Raw genomic sequence first — 16,667 nt, 5'->3', positions numbered from 1 at the left:
CCATTTTCTAGCACGGTGTATCGGTTGCATACCAATGACAAGATTGTTGGGTAGGTGTTTGCCACCCATTCTATGGTGTATAAGACTGAGAAGATGGCAGACCAGGAGCTCATGATAGCTACTCGAGACCACCATATAGACTATAGAGTACGTGTGTATTGCAGTCTCCATTTTACAACAATACATATGGACTTTTGGCAAAGTAAATTGTATTAAAAGGCCAGTTTTACAAACTGCAAAGAAATGGTATAACATTACTTAATTACAACTGCATGGGATGTTGCCGTGGTGTAATGTCAAGCCCACTGAACAGGCTGCTGGTTCGATAATTATTTCACCCAGTGCAGCAGTTGAATCGATCGGCTTTTCTTAAATCCCACCGCTGCTGTCCACCCAGCAGTAAAAATGGATACACCATAGCCGGTCAGTAGGTTGCGTGTGCTACGGTAAAGTGCGGATACTCCCATCACTTTCTAAACCACGTGCAAAGAGTAGTCCGAACTCTGTTCCAGAGGGGCTCTCGAGAGCTTGCTCTCGTGTCAATCCTTCAGCCAGCAGTGGCATTCGCCAGCAATTTCAGGGCTGCACCTTCACCACTCCATATTTCAGCTGTCCTACACATTGAGGTGCCCCCAGAAACAGGACAAGCGAACGTTTAGTTTTGGAGCTATGAGACACCACTGCTGCACATCATTCCGACAGTTGGTTTGCAATGACTTCACAATCGTGTCAGTTATACATATAGGTATATTTATTATACAAATTTAAACACAAGTCAATAACGGCAACAAAGTCCATATTTCTGTACATGGCTGGAAAAGGTACAAAAATGAAAACCGGATTCATAATTTCTTTTGGGTTAGGTCACATAATGATCCGACTAAAATCTCTGTCGTTGAGATCCTCCACCATCCGACGCCACCAGAAAATGTGTCGCGTGTACCAGTGTTTAACGCGCCATTTAATGTTTCAGCTCGCGGCAAGTTGAAAGAACAATCCTCGCAAACAGGTTTATCAATCGGATACGGGACTTCATTTCACACCACAATCCAGGAAGTCAGAATCGGCAAGTCAAAACGACTTACTTGATTGTTGTTCACTCTTCCGTGATCTTGATCTGATTGGTGGAGTTTCAAATGAAACATATCTAATTGCTATTTGGTTGTGAGGATTGTGCTTTAACTTATCAGTGAGCTGAAACAATAACCATTTATGCGGCAAATTCTTGTACACGTGACAATTAATTTGGCTGTTAGTTGGGTGGAGGGTCTTAACAATTTCACCAGATCATTGTAGCCTGCACAACAAAAATATATGAATCATAACACTGTCTGCAAAACCCTACGTGTTAATAAAACGAGTTGCTAATTAGTGTAGTGCGTGAGCTTTGGGAAGTGACTTTTCCATGACCAAGGTGCAGTCTACATCCGTAAACCTTTGGGGATTTTGCCTGAAGAGGTAAAAACCCTCCCTCAGGTTTTCCATTCCATGAAATCCATGTAACTTGTTAGATGCTGACGGGTTCATATTATACATTGCCTCCACATTACAATTAACAGCTTGCACATGTAATGTTGTGCACGTCAACAGTGTTGGCAACTTCCCCTACCTGACAGCCACAATCCGCTCAGTGGATTCGGCATATGCACACATTCACTTTCAAGACGTGATGCAACACCGCCAAATTGGCACAAGCAAATGAGCGGGTGAGAGTTAAGTGCATGCTTGTGACATTCAGCCTTGTTTTAAAGCAGACACTTTTATGTTTCTAGTGCGACAGCAAGTACAAACGCGCGCAAGTGTTCGTACAAGCCTAGCAGTACTGCAGGTAGTTGGTGATGATTCTGGGCAGGGGTAGACAAGATATCATGTGCAGTCGCGCTCGACCAAGCTTCTTTCGTATCGCCAGTCTGCATATCTGCGTGAGAGACTGCGGGTCTGCACACAGGTACATGGAAAGAGACAACGATTTAAAAAAACGTGTAGGTAACGAGTGTTCTTTAGACTGCACATCAAAATAGCCAGGACGTGTGACTCATTGTATAGATGCCTCCTTCCTTACCTTTGAGGGTGCTTACCTATAAACACTTGGCACTTCACCAGCATCCATTCAAGAAAGCCTGGTTGCTGATGAGACACTTATGTTGAACCTGGTCCAAAGTCTGCTTGTGCCAAATTTATGCCACTGAAATTAGGCACTTCCAGAATGCCTATATGGAGAAGACCTTGCTTATTTATTTCTCACAGCATATAAGCTCATCTGGCATATATGCTGTCTATGCCTCCCCAATTGGCAGTTCCACAAATTAAACAACCTTGGTAAAAATGTTAAAATCATGCTAATGGTACATATTGATGGTAATTATCTACGTTAAAAAAATATGGCTTATAGAATAAGTGGTTTGACGCATACACCATCATCCCAGCATGGATTAAATATTCATGTCATCCGAATCCGTCCGACACCATGCAGTTTGAGGAGCATTACCTCTCTTCTACCTAAATTACTGTTTATAATTAGTTGACGTAATATGATGTCAAAAGGCACTTTGTGATTCATCATTATATCCCCGGCAGGCTGTCGACACAGCATGGTACAGCAGTGCATTGGCAATGGGCTGCAAATTATTCTCATTATGATAACGCATCTCAGAATACACAAGCAGATGGCGTATTCAACGTGCAGATGGCGCGTACTGCAGCAACGCACCTTCGTGCGACTGCAGCAACTGTTGCAGCGTGCACTCGGGGTGTGCATGGTGCGCGTAATCCACCGCTCGCTTGCCGTCCGCGTCCCTAACGTTGACGTCGGCTCCGAACTCGAGGAGCAGCCCGACCAGGCGCAGGCCGTGCGCGGTGCAGTACACGCCGCCGTGCGCGCCGTTGTCGCCCCCCTCGTCGTACACGCCCAGCGGGCCGTGCAGGCCCAGCACAGCGCGCACCCTGCCGTGCACATCCATTGTGCTGCTGTGCATCGCGCGCGATGCCACGTGCAGTGGAGTGGTGCGGAAACACCCCTTGTTGACGTCCGCGCCTGCACACGGACAAAGAGATGCCCATTTTCCATCGGCGCATCCGAGCCGTGCCTAGAATGGGAACCTCACCGGTACGGGTGGTTTTCCGCTGGCAGTTTGCCGAGCCGAGCCAGAAACAAACCGCGATGCTTTGGCCTCAGGATACTTTGGTGCTTTAAGATCCTTCGGTATTCAGGAGCAAAATAAAAGTGAATCCTTACAGAGAGAATTGTGCGTTTAACCGCACCTGCACGTAACAGAGCCCGCACACAGGCATCGCGGCCATGCAGGCTCGCCGCATACAGCGCCGTCCCTGTGTGGGGCAGCTCCGCGTCGATGTTTGCCCCAAACTCGAGCAGCGTCTCCAGCACGTCCACGTGACCTGGATGAGAGGAGGGGATTGGGGGTGGAGTTACTGGAGAGGTCTATTGCAGTGGGGAATGGTGGTATAGTGGCTCGTCTATTAGCGACAACGTACAACGTCAGTGGCACGTGCTATCAACATCTCATCTCGCCTTAGCTCGGTCAACTCAGAAAAGATGAGGATCTGGCGCTGTGTATGAGTATTGGCAATCGACAACAGCTCAGTTGGCAACACCATCCCTGTTGACTCATTAGATACCCACTAACAGCAGTTTATAGCACTTTATTGGGCTAAATTAGAGATATTTGTGAGTGCAAATGGCATCTAAATTTGGGACGGTGGGAGGACTGTTAAAGAGTGCGGTGAGCAGGCTTGCGATGACCGGGCAGCTGATGGCACTGGCCGCCAACAGAATGATCAACACAACAAGAAGCAGAACAAAGCAAGACCCATCGAGAACACAGCAAGAGGGAAATAGACGTGCGATGTGATCACCAAACACCCTACCCTGAAAACCCACAACACCTGCGTCTCCTGTCAGAAAGTTTGTGCCACTCAACGACACCCCTTGGGGCAGTATGTCGGGCACTGGCACTCTGGTGGTGTCTCCACCATGCAGCTAAAAATGACAGCTGGTGTGGCATGAGCAATAGTCTGTTGCCATGGAGAATTTTCTTGAAATCAAAAGTCACTTATGAAATGTATGTGTAATTTCTTTTGCATCTTACTTAGCCAACCGTGCTAATCCTAGGTGTGGGGAAATGTTGAGACTGTAACAAATTCACAGACATAATGAAGAACTCATTTTCTTAATAGCTGTGAAACTCCTGCCATGCGGTGTGTGGGTTGTGCTTGCCACCAATGGAAGTCTGCGTTGCGTGATGTGGGATGGTGTGACTTTGTGTGCAAGGGTGGGGTGGTGTGACTGATGTATTCGGGTCCGGTTTCATGGTGTGCGGTGTGAGGTGCGTAACATGTTGTGGATTCATGGTAGGCAAAATGTTGTGTGTAGTATGGTGTGACAGTGTATGCGATGTATCATGGTGTGGTTTCATGGTATGCGGAGTGTGCTATGTAGAATGGAGCGGCACAGGGTGGTGATGGTGCACGTGGTGTGGCCGGGTGTGGTGTGCAGAACGATGTGACGGTGCGGCGTGTGGGGTGGCGTGGGTGCAGTTTAGATTCACTTTATTAATTTTTGCAGGAAGGGACCAATGAGTGTTTGCCTTTTTCAAGGGCATCCTGCGACGATACAGATGTTAATTACAATCATGACTACATAGGTCGAGATACAAAGAGCAAGCACCGGTACGTACTTCATATGATATAGGAATAGGGAATCAGTGGAAAACGTACACAAAAAAGCAGGGCTACATAATTTTAGGAACAAAAATAAAGGGGAAAAAATATTATGTAAGAAAGCAATCACATACAGACCCGGCTTACGCCTCTCTGCCAATCATTTGATAAACTTGAGTTTAATGAGTGAATGGAGGTTTTTCATGATCAGCAATGACTGAATTCCCAAATCTAATGCGATGATATAGCATTCCACGAGGCAGCAGCCACCGATAATGCCCTGTTTCCGCACACCGAATTAAACCTGGGGATTTAAAAGAGGAAGTATGAGGAGCTTTAAGGCTTTGGTTATTTTCTCTTTTGGGGACAACAGGCCCATCAAGTATCTATGGGAGGCTGCTTTTGCCAGCATCAACATGATGAATAAAGAATAGGCATCAGTCTTTCCGGAAAGAATACAGGAGGCGTTAAGATGTTCCAACACCAAACAGACAACCATCACAAGGCATCTAGTCTGCATTCACAAAGCACGTGAGTGGTTAAACATGCAAACAACATGCTTTGATCACATATGCATTGTCCTTGAAACGAAATGGCCTACGCCAGAGACAGCCTCCTTCGTGGCCTTTTCGCACTAGTTTTAGACCAAAGAATGCCAAAAGTCGAACAGCACGAAGACAATGCAAACATCAAAGCATGAATAGCTTGGGTTAAGCAGTTATATCCATGGGACATTTTTTTACCAGCATCAAGATGATGAAGAAAATAATGTATTTTGCAGATTTAACCAAGAGAACCATTAAAATCAACAGGGCCCAGTGGATGCTTCTACGGGCAGACTCAAGTTGACGGGACGGTGCAGCGTGCGGGGAGTGGTGTGTACCCACCACGAGTGGCCGCCTCGTGCAGCGGGGTGGTGTGTGCGGCGCAGTAGAGGGTTGCGCCGCTCTCCAGGAGCAGCTTCACGCACGCAGGGCTCCCGCGCACGCACGCATTCACCAGCGGGGTCACACCGTCTATCGTCATAGCATTCACCTAGCCACAAAGACAGAGATCCCCCAGTATGGCCTGAAACAGACTTTTTGGGACAAGTTCTGTTCACGAGTAGCACCTATAAAGGCCGGAATGGCACGCGAGGAGGTGGGTGGCCAGCTCCACGCCCGGCCGCCTTTGTCTCCCCAGTTGTGATGCTTATACACCGTACATGGTATTAATTTGAGGCCGAGTCGACTGAGGAGAGGCCAGGACCGGTTCAAATAATCGTCACTGGTGTTGGCCATGGGATTCGAGCTCTGGTCGTCACGCATGCACACACACACCCAGTTATGCAAATAACAGGACAGGAAAACCTCTGTTAACGACTAATCGCTTAACGACGGGCCTCCATAGAGCACAATGTCTTCTCTTACCGACCATTCCCTGTAAACGACGGGATGTTGTAGGTACACTAATATGAATGCATTTATTAACCATGTTTCTTTTAATATTCTAGATTTATAATGTTGTTACTAATATCCATTGTTTAAATATTAAAAAGTAAGTTTTTCGGGTGAAAAAGGCAACTTTCGATGCTATCGGAACAAATTAAGCCTTTAACGTGTATTTCCTATACTCAATTAACGACCGGTTTCGTGGAAACAATTACCGTCGTTAAGAGGAGTTCTACTGTACTCACATAGGTGGACGCCAATAAATATTCAAACCTTCTCTGATACGTTTTCAGATTTTTGTTTTTCGAAGTGGGAATCTCGTTTGCAATGTGTCTCAGTTGTCTTGTCTGTCTCTTTTGTCTGCCATTCCCGTGATATTAGCCTAAAGGTACATTCACATGTACATGATGGAAAATAAATCACCATTTAAACTCCATGATCAATGCACATCTCGCAATGAATAAGTCGATGAATTGTGACATACCTAGAAATTGTATTGGCACACTATGTACCTGTGCATCACGCTTGACATATTTTCGGGATGTATTCCCAAATTTCATATCCATGCAAAATTAAATCTGAAAATCCTACCTAGATATGAAGATTCGAATGACGTGGGAAAAAAGTAGTTGATTCTAAAGTATGATGTCAGAGGGAATGTCACTTATATTACATCATGTCTATGATTTTCCCGCCAAAAGCAGTGTCAGGTGGCCGTGTGTGTGCGCGTGCCGTGTGCGTGCATAGGGGTCGTGTGTGTGTGTGTGGGTGCCATCTGTGTGCACGTGCCGTGTGTGTGTGCGTGTGCCGTGTGCGTGCATAGGTGCCGTGTGCATGGGTGCCGTGTGTGTGTGTCGTGTTTGTGCATGCCGCGTGTGTGTGTGTGGGTGCCGTGTGTGTGCATGGGTGCCTGCGTATGTGCGCGTGCCGTGTGTGTGTGCGCGTGGGTGTAATACCATGGCCCCCGCTTGGATGAGGGCTCGAGCACAGGACACATGCCCCCCAAGACACGCCTCGTGCAGTGGGGTCACCTGGTCTATCGTCAACGCATTCACATTGCAGCCCTGCCAATGACACGTCAATGTGAAGCGTACCATAAGAATATCACATTATTACCGCAGTAGGTGTGTGCACATGCACGCGTATAAACGTGTCCGTGCATCTAGAGCGGGATGGTAGTGTAATGCCAGCAGTGGTGGTTTCGTGGTCGGCGCATTGTGCTACAATCCTGGCGCCCTGCATTCCAGTCCTTGCCAGCGAATAATGATTGTGTCAAGTGACCGAGAACGTCAACTTCAGATGAAATATATACATTTCACCTTATAAGACCAGCGTCTAAAACTATCCGTGATTGGCTTTTGAAATTCACAATCGTGCAGGTCGTATGGTTTCATGCGTAGTTTTAAGTTGTTTTTTTTATGTTTTTGCTCGTGTATTTATTTGCGGACCTGCATGCTTACTCACCTGTGCAATGTACGTTTTGAGTGAGAGAAGACGTCCCTGGCTCGCAGCTTCATGCTGCAGGCTCCGGTCGGCCCACGATCCTAACGCACGCATACACAACAACGTGCACGCAAGAACACGCACGCAAAGATATATAAAATACGGCCCCTTTGTAATTCCACAGCTGGAGGAAGGCCTCCCCCATGCCACGTCGGTCATTGTGGTCTCTGGACCATAATTCACCATGTGGGCCAGTGTGGGTTGGTGATGGGATGGGCCCAGGACTGGTTCAGATATGGCTTGCTACTGATGTTAGTCGTGGCTGTAAATCTAACTCGGGTTGCTGGGTTCATTGAGCAGTGAGTGCACCACTGGGCCACCACAAACTATTGCTGTACCACACTGTGGAAGTATTACATACAGACCCACCTCATCTATTCACATTATTCTCAGAGTAGGACGATGGGGTTATCTTTGCAAGCAGGTGGAGGTTTATTTAGAACGAATTTTCATATACTGTACATCGGTAGTGGCTTCCAGGCTGTAACTGATTAAAAAAAAAGTTTACAGCATTACCAATGTATGTATTTTATAACCTTGACAAATATTATTTTTGAAAAAACATTCGCTGACATATGACTAGCTGAGTGTTCTTTTGATATATAAATGCTTTAAAATCCTACTCCTGCCTGAACAATCATTGTGGGTCCAGTATAGTTGGAGTTGTACAAATATACGAGGTTTTCTTGGTTATTATCCACATGCCAACTATCGTTTCAAACCCTCAATTGTGTAAATCTTGTGTGATAATTTGTCCAGGAGAGCTTGACTTAAGATATTGCCAGGGTGGTTCCATTTGCATGAGTTTTTAAACCCCGAAGAAGCCGAGATACGGCCAGGAAAATACTATTTGGGATGGCTACGTTGGAAGAACAGGAGAGGATGCTGGCTGCGCACCTCTGATAAGCATGATTGGCTACGTACGGTGCAAAATAACATACAACAGAAATGTAAGGAATTAAAGAAGGAACAGCGCATTACAGGTCTGATTACTCTACTTCAACTTTTGCTACCCACTGATTGTATTATTGCGCCATTATTTAGCATCATGTTTGTGCATTGTACTCACCAGAAAACCTTTAATAAACACGTAAGTAAATAAATACCCCCAGCATGACGCTGCGTCCTCACCGCTCAAGGTTAACACCAGACACTAATTTTAGGTTGAGTCATCCGTATGGGAGACACAGGTTGAGATATCAATTGACAATGGTGATGTGTGCGTCCAGGAATAAAGGGCAAAACTGAAGCACAACCCCACACGCCCACCCACATGCCCCCAGCCAACTTGAACAACATGATGCCAGCCCCATTCTGGAGCAGACAGCTGGTGCTCACTCACACTTATTGTCACGGGCTTGGAGCTGATGCCTGCTTAGATTAGCCTACATTTCAGACATTACACAAGCAGCTTTGTCAAATTCATCAAGGATATCCTACTCACCAGCAATGTCTGGTTTGTCCAGAAGCATCTCAGGTTGAAGACAAGGGCTTTTCAAACTCAAGTCCTCATGCTTCCTCACTGCAGTTTGTCAGATCAACTGAGACACGTGCATGTCCATAAAATGTGCAGCTGTCTGTGCAAATAATTTGAACGAGTCAAAGTATTCCCATGCTCAAATGAGGGTGCGGTGGTACTGAAATTCCACATTCATATGGCAGGGATCATCCCATCCACATTACAACCACTGATCACTTGCTGCAAAGCGATACTCAATTTTGTTATTTTTGGATAAAGGATAAAATGAGTTGACACCAGACTGGGATTCCAACTCGTAACCTCTTGATTGTGAGTCGAGCACTCTTGTGACGGACACCACCCGGCTGGAATGACTGCACTTTGGCAAACATAATCTGCAGACAACCAGTGTCCATTGGACGGTCAGTGCATTGCCATGTGGTCGATAATGAGACCTTCAATGCAGAAAATATTTGCATGGGAATGTATAAAGTTACATGGCAATGTAAATAATATTAAATAATGTGAGTGCAGGGGCGTAACTCCCAATTTCAACTGGGGGATATGCAAGATCCGACTGTCGGCCCCCCTCCTTTCTCCAGACTCCTTTCTCTTTTACTGAGACAGCTACTGGATGTTGTTAACCGGTATACAATAAAATATAGGTTATAACTCTCTATAAATTATTTTAGTTGCACCTTGTATTTGATTTAGAGGAAGACAGTCTCACAGTGACAGTATTAATAAATAAAAACATTTCAAGGTACAATACTCACAATTAATGAGACCTTTTTCCTGTATGAAATGCAACATAAGAATAGGATTTGACCCTTTCTGGCAATAAAACAGCTGTTAAGATGTTCAAACACCCAATAGATACATTTTGCAAGGTATAAAGTCGATATTAGCCACACACACAAGCCGCACGCGTACAAAGGATAAATACGCCCCCCCCTCCTCCGTATGGCCTTGAACAGACTGTCGGGGCAAGTGTTGTTTGCGGGCATCGATGAAGGCCAACACGGCACACGAGGTGGGTAGCCAGCACCACGCCCGGCCGCCTTTGTCTCCCTCATTGAGGCCGAGTCTACCTAGGGGGGAGGACCCACGACCGGTGTTGACCGAACTCTGGCCGGGGTTCGTGGCGTCTGCGCGCTCACCGCCGCGCCACCGCTCTTGAATTCACGCGCACGCGCCCGCGCACGCGCGCGCACCTTGGCACGTGAGCACCGCCCACCCCGCGTCGCGCCGCCGCTTGGGTGGCACCGCCGCCGCTTCCTCCTCCGCCTCGCGGCGCTTACGTGACAGGTCCCACTCTTCCATCTCACCGTGCCTCCATACAACTCCTCAATCACTCGACAACGTCGTCGTTATCGACGTCGCGATGGACGCACGTGCGCGAGGCTCACACCGGGAATCGATTTCGCGCCGCCGATTTTCTCGGACGATTCTGCCCAGCATCGATTCCAGAGTGTCAGAGGTTTGTGATCGAGCTCCAAATATATCCCGAGGAGAGGAGGAGGGTGCGGCAGATGGATGCTCACCGCTCCTCCACCATCTCACTCCTCCACCACTCACTCCTCCACCATCTCACTCCTCCACCACTCACTCCTCCACCATCTCACTTCTCCACCATCTCGCTTCTTCACCATCTCGCTCCACCATCTCACTCCTCCACCATCTCACTCCTCCACCATCTCACTCCTCCACCATCTCACTCCTCCACCATCTCGCTCCTCCACCATCTCGCTCCGCCACCATCTCACTCCTCCACCACTCACTCTTCCACCATCTCACTCCACCATCTCGCTCCTTCACAATCTCGCTCATCCACCTTCTCGCTCCTCCACCATCTCGCTCCTCCACCATCTCGCTCCTCCACCATCTCGCTCCTCCACCATCTCGCTCCTCCACCATCTCGCTCCTCCACCATCTCTCTCCTCCACCATCTCGCTCCTCCACCATCTCGCTCCTCCACCATCTCGCTCCTCCACCAGCTCGCTCCTCCACCATCTCGCTCCTCCACCATCTCGCTCCTCCACCACCTCGCTCCTCCACCACCTCGCTCCTCCACCATCTCGCTCCTCCACCATCTCACTCCTCCACCATCTCGACACCATCTCGCTCCTCCACCATCGTGCTCCTCCACCATCTCGCTCCTCCACCATCTCACTCCTCTACCATCTCACTCCTTCGCCATCTCGCTCCTCCACCATCTCACTCCTCCACCATCTCAATCCTCCACCATCTCGCTCATCCACCACTCGCTCCTCCACCATCTCTCTCCTCCACCATCTCGCTCCTCCACCATCTCGCTCCTCCACCATCTCGCTCCTCCACCGTCTCTCTCCTCCACCATCTCGCTCCTCCACCATCTTGCTCCTCCACCGTCTCGCTCCTCCACCGTCTCGCTCCTCCACCGTCTCGCTCCTCCACCATCTCGCTCCTCCACCATCTCGCTCCTCCACCATCTCGCTCCTCCACCATCTCGCTCCTCCACCATCTTGCTCCTCCACCATCTCGCTCCTCCGCCATCTCGCTCCTCCACCATCTCGCTCCTCCACCATCTCACTCCTCCACCATCTCACTCCTCCACCATCTCACTCCTCTACCACTCACTCCATCATCTCGCTCCTCCACCATCTCACTCCTCCACCATCTCGCTCCGCCACCATCTCGCTCCTCCACCACTCACTCCTCCACCATCTTGCTCCTCCACCACTCACTCCTCCTCCATCTGGCTCCTCCACCATCTCGCTCCTCCACCATCTCGCTCCTCCACCATCTCGCTCCTTCACCATCTCGTTTCTCCACCTCACTCCTACGTCTCACACTCCATCTAACTCCTCCGTCTCGCTGCTGCGTCTCACTACTGTGTCTCACCCCTCCGTCTCGCTGCTGCGTCTCACACTCCATCTCACCCCTGCGTCTCGCTTCTGCCTCTCACTTCATCTCACCCCTGCGTCTCGCTGCTGCGTCTCACTCCATCTCACCCCTGCGTCTCACTCCCATCTCGCTCCTCCATCTCACTCCTGCATGTCGTTCCATGTGATTTTTATTAAGCCTTATCACGCTTCGGAGTGAACATTCTCTTCGGACTTAAGTTACGCGACTTTCATGTTACACACTTTCAACATACGATGTGAATACTGCCTTCCAATATCGTTGCTAACATTGTGACATTCCTTGCTGTGTCCTCAAATTAGTTCATTCCCTCATGTGACCGAATCAGGACACCTTCCACTGCTGACCAGACTCGTTTACTCGTCTAAAAGCGTTAATCCACGGTGTATACATACATATATTGTACCACTGCTGTTGGACACATTCCCACAACAACAAAAATATATCGATAACTTTGAAAGGTCAGCTTGCCTCCGAAGACGTCGTAAAAATGTGGCTACTTCACGTGATGGCGAAGCCTTCGAAGCGTAAACGCGGCACGTGGTCCTCCCACCCTGTTCTACGCAGAGGCATTGCGCAAGAGCCGCCAAAGCGTCTGCTCTAAAATAAGCTCCGTCGCGTCTATATCCATCGCTTAGGAAGTGGCGTCACCTCGAGACAAATCGAACTCTGCCGTTGGCATTTGCCGATTTGTTTTAAGAGATTGATTCTGGAATCGATTCTTGGCAAGATATTCTTCCTCTAATAATACTGCAAGGGGTCACTCGCCCCCAAGGCTGCCACCCCCCTCGTTCGCAGCTAAGTTTAGCTCAGAGAGTACAGCGCTAAATTAAGAACGCCCCCACGATCCAGCTCACAACACACGTGGCACATAAACAGCCCGTAGACACGGACACACACAAAGCAGGGCACACACACACTGGCACTCGCCAGCTGCTCCACTGTCAACGAGCCACGCGTGCGTGTCGCGAGACACTCTGCACAAAGCCATGCGCGGCTCCATCCTCGCCATCGAGTGTATGTTCTGGTTAGTGCACTGCGATCCGCGTGGTGAAGTATGGCCAAATAACCCCCACGAACCGCACGGCGTCAGGAGATCCTTCATCCAGCAGTGAGTGGGCTGACAAAAAAGGGAGCTGTACGATTACATGTCCATGAGAGTCGTATAGACGTATGCCAACTTACACTCGCAAGCGTCGCCATGAGATGGCTAAGACCCCATAGCTACACAACTACCTCCTGTGCGTGAGATACAGACGGGCTTACCAAGTGGCAGAGATGTGAGTTAGTCCAAATCGGTGTCAGATTTACACACACCCTCACGTGTAGGAACATTCGTCAGTGTGTCCATTGCGCACGCGAACGGTGGGCAGCGCTGATCTCCGGTGTCCGTCCTAAATCAGTGGTGGAATTTCCACACCACATTCATATGAGTGGTGGCCAGGCTACACACTGCGCGATCAGGATTTGGATGTTCACAATGTGGCACATACTTCATTTACCGCGGGAAGATCATTGGATGAGCCGACCACTTTACGTGCACAGTATCGACACACGTGCTAAACCACGTCTCAAAGAAACGACGCTGCCACTAATACGGCCAGGTGATATAGATCAGGTATGGGGGGAATGGAAAAAACAATCGTATATCTCGGTCACGTTTCCTCCTATCATCTCTCAAGTCGCTAAATTAAGCGGCAGCAAAGCCACGTGGTATAAGCTCAAGTGAGAACAGCGGCGACTGGCTGCTATTGCCGTGTCACGGTTGAGTACCAAACCTTAAGCGAGATAACCACACACGTTCACTCACCCGAGAAATACCGCCAACATTTAAAATAGCGTCCCAATTTAGTCTACCAGAACCATCGGTGTTAGTCATGCATCCAGTTATTGAGACCGTCCCACGTCCTGGTGCCACTTGTTGGGCTCTCTGATCGCTACAAATTCCGATGACTTGTGGGAACCGGCCACATTTCACATTCATCTGGCAGGAGCCAGCCTCTTCATGTGGAAGCCACTGTTATGCATCGTTATAGTAGCACGAATGGTGGGATAGGTGGCGTCTACAGCCGCTGCGAGAGACTTAAGACAAAAGTCACCCCGTGTAGACTTTTCAGACTGTTGGGGAAAGTGCTTTTAGCGAGCCCCTATGAAGAACGGCGGGGTGGGTAGCAACACGCGTGGCCGCCCCCAGGCCCAAGTGCTTGGTGCTTTACACAGCGCACCGGGAAGTATTACTCATGTAAGGCTGAGTCGACCTCGGGTAGACCCTGTACCGATTCATGTATCCTCCACCGGTGTTGACCGCAAGTGAGAACCACTTGGGCCGCCAGCGCTCTCCACGACGTGAGAGAGACGCGCGCGCACGGCCTCGCAGTGTGGAGCGAGCCCGCATCACCCCGACCGCAACACCGTCCACACGTCCACCCCCGCCGGTGGCGCGTTCGTCCACTGCCGGGTCGCACTCGCGGGTCAATCCGCACGGCCAGACTCGCCAGCCAGGGGGCTCTGCAGAAGCGCCGAACGAACGCTCCCGACCGCCGACCCTCCACCCCCAGGAGTCTATCCACCCCCAGGGATCTATCTCCACACCCAGGAGTCTATCCACCCCCAAGGATCTATCTCCACCCCAATGATCTATCCACCCCCAAGGATTTATCCACCCCCAAGGATCCATCAACCCCAATGATCTATCCACCCCCAAGGATCTATCCCCACCCAAGGATCAATCTCCACCCCCAAGGATCTATCCCCACCCCCAAGGATCTCGACGACTCCACGCCCCCCCCCCACCGCGATCGTGGCCCCGCTCCCTCCATCGCTATCTGACTCCCCGACACAAATCCACAGTCTAGGGCTGAACGATTTGGGGAAAAGATCTAATTGCGATTTTTCTGACGGATATTGTGATTTGATTTGCGATTAAAATTTTTAAGTCAAGCTTCAGTTAAATATTCACTGTGTAATAGATTTAAAACATGTGATGGAGCATTACCACATAATATCATCAGCATATGAACTTCTCTATATATTCTAATGAAAGGATGAGAACTTAAAATATATTAATTGCTTCCAACATGCATTTATTAAACTGAAATAGAACAAACATAGAACAATTGTTAAGTTAAATACATAAAGTTCAAATTTTTTTTTTTCAATAAGTAATAGGACTTTTCAAATCGCAAAAAATTTCAGCCTTTGCGATTTACTAATCGCATTGTTTCAAATAGCAAATTTCGATTTGAAATCGATTAATCGTTCAGCCCTAAATTCCACATCGCCGCTGGCTCCGCTCCGCAAGGCGGCGCCCTCCTTGGAGCGCTCGGGGGCTCCTCTCGTTGACGAAGGCTCAACGAGAGGAGGAGGAGCGGCTCTTGGGGTCTTGGTCACGTCGCCGGGCTCGGTGAAGCGACGGCCGCCACGCGACCGCCACGCGACTTCTCGTCGCCTTCTCAAGCAAACAGCAAAGCGGCAGAGCGGCCGTGCCCCCAGGAGGCTCCGTCGCAAGCTCCGGGACCCCCCCCCCCCCAGCAGCGTCTGAGACGCGCGCCGCTCCAACGGAGATGAGACGATGGTGCACGGAGGGGAGGGAGATGGGAGATGAGACGATGGTGGGAGGTTATCAAATTGACTCCCTTCTGTCCATTCGCACTTAGCCCCCTCTCGGCCAATTCTCACCTCTTCGTAGCCCGACGCTTGGGCCACACTGGCCCCTGGGGGCCCTGGCGCAGTTGCACCGCCTGCGCACTCGACAACGCGCGCCGCCGAGTGAGAGTGCGCGGCCGTACCGCTGTGCTCCGCGATGCCGTAGAACTCGCTGGCGATGCGCGCCGCCTCCTTGCGGTTCCCCCGCACGATGTAGAAGTGGCTGAGCAGCGCCAGGCTCAGCTTCACGCACAGCTTGAAGCAGAAGAGCGCCAGGATGCTCAGGTAGATGTTTCCGAACTTGCGCGCGAACGAGAAGCCGTCGTCCTCCGCCGACATGCTTGTTACAACAAGTGTGTGTTGCTACGGCTCGCTGGATGCCCGGATAGTTGAGGCCGCCTCTCTGGCTGTTGCTGTACTGGCCGATTCAATGTTGTTTGTAGTCTGGATGTGAGCCGACTGGCTGGTAGTATAGTCAGCTGGCTGGTAGTATATATAGTCAGCTGGCTGGCTGGGCTGGCTGGCTGGCTGGGTTGGTGAGCTAGTGAGCTCGTGGGCTAGCTGACCGGTGGGCGAGCTGACTGGACTTGGGTGAGCTGGGCTGGCTGGGCTGGCTGCTGTCCGCAAGGCTTGTCGCTATCTGGCCACGGGTCGCTGCTGCCGCTGCGGCCGCCTCCCGTGCGGTGGCATGGGGGGGTGGAGTCTGTAGCATGGGGGGGGGGTGGAGTCTGTAGCATGGGGGGGGTGTTCTGGAGTGTGTAGCATGGGGGGGGGGAAGGGGGTGCTGGAGTCTGTAGCATGGGGGGGGGGGGGGTTCTGGAGTCTAGCATGGGGGGGAAGGAGGTGCTGGAATCTGTAGCATTGGGGGGGTGGTGCTGGAGTCTGTAGCATTGGGGGGGGGGGGGGGTTCTGGAGTCTGTAGCATTGGGGGGGGGGGGGTTCTGGAGTCTGTAGCATTGGGGGGGGGGGGTGGCGTCTGTAGCATTGGGGGGGAGTGCTGGAGTCTGTAGCATGGGGGGGGTTCTGGAGTCTGTAGCATGGGGGGGGGG

General features: G+C 50.2%; 1 protein-coding gene across 4 annotated transcripts; it reads right to left on the bottom strand.

The window, feature by feature from the left end:
* Positions 1–560: 560 nt before the first annotated feature.
* LOC144933227 (ankyrin repeat and SOCS box protein 5-like) lies at positions 561–16,302 on the bottom strand. 4 transcript variants are annotated; one of them, XM_078857892.1, is made up of 7 exons: positions 15,762–16,302; positions 7,572–7,651; positions 7,064–7,171; positions 5,565–5,712; positions 3,262–3,396; positions 2,711–3,034; positions 561–1,938 (listed from the first exon to the last, which is right to left on the bottom strand). In XM_078857892.1, exons 1-7 carry the CDS (start codon positions 15,955–15,957, stop codon positions 1,814–1,816), a joined length of 1,116 nt encoding a protein of 371 aa, XP_078714018.1. In that variant the 5' UTR covers positions 15,958–16,302; the 3' UTR covers positions 561–1,813. The 4 variants fall into 4 exon arrangements, with proteins under 4 accessions (XP_078714018.1, XP_078714019.1, XP_078714021.1 ...); XM_078857893.1 differs by lacking the exon at positions 15,762–16,302 and adding an exon at positions 10,284–10,496; XM_078857895.1 differs by lacking the exon at positions 15,762–16,302 and adding an exon at positions 9,055–9,111.
* Between the last annotated feature and the right edge of the window lie 365 nt (positions 16,303–16,667).

This window comes from Lampetra fluviatilis, chromosome 7 (genome assembly GCF_964198595.1).
Source record: "Lampetra fluviatilis chromosome 7, kcLamFluv1.1, whole genome shotgun sequence".
Lineage (NCBI taxonomy): Eukaryota > Metazoa > Chordata > Hyperoartia > Petromyzontiformes > Petromyzontidae > Lampetra > Lampetra fluviatilis.
This window is presented reverse-complemented; position numbering and strand designations above follow the sequence as displayed.

Excerpts from the sequence above, each read along its gene's own strand:
- LOC144933227 (XM_078857892.1), bottom strand. The coding sequence starts at position 15,957 with ATGTCGGCGGAGGACGACGGCTTCTCGTTCGCGCGCAAGTTCGGAAAC. Across the intron at positions 3,035-3,261 it reads GCGGGCTCTGTTACGTGCAG|GCGCGGACGTCAACAAGGGG; the intron begins GTGCGGTTAAAC and ends GTCCGTGTGCAG. Across the intron at positions 1,939-2,710 it reads GTTGCTGCAGTCGCACGAAG|ACCCGCAGTCTCTCACGCAG; the intron begins GTGCGTTGCTGC and ends ACCTGTGTGCAG.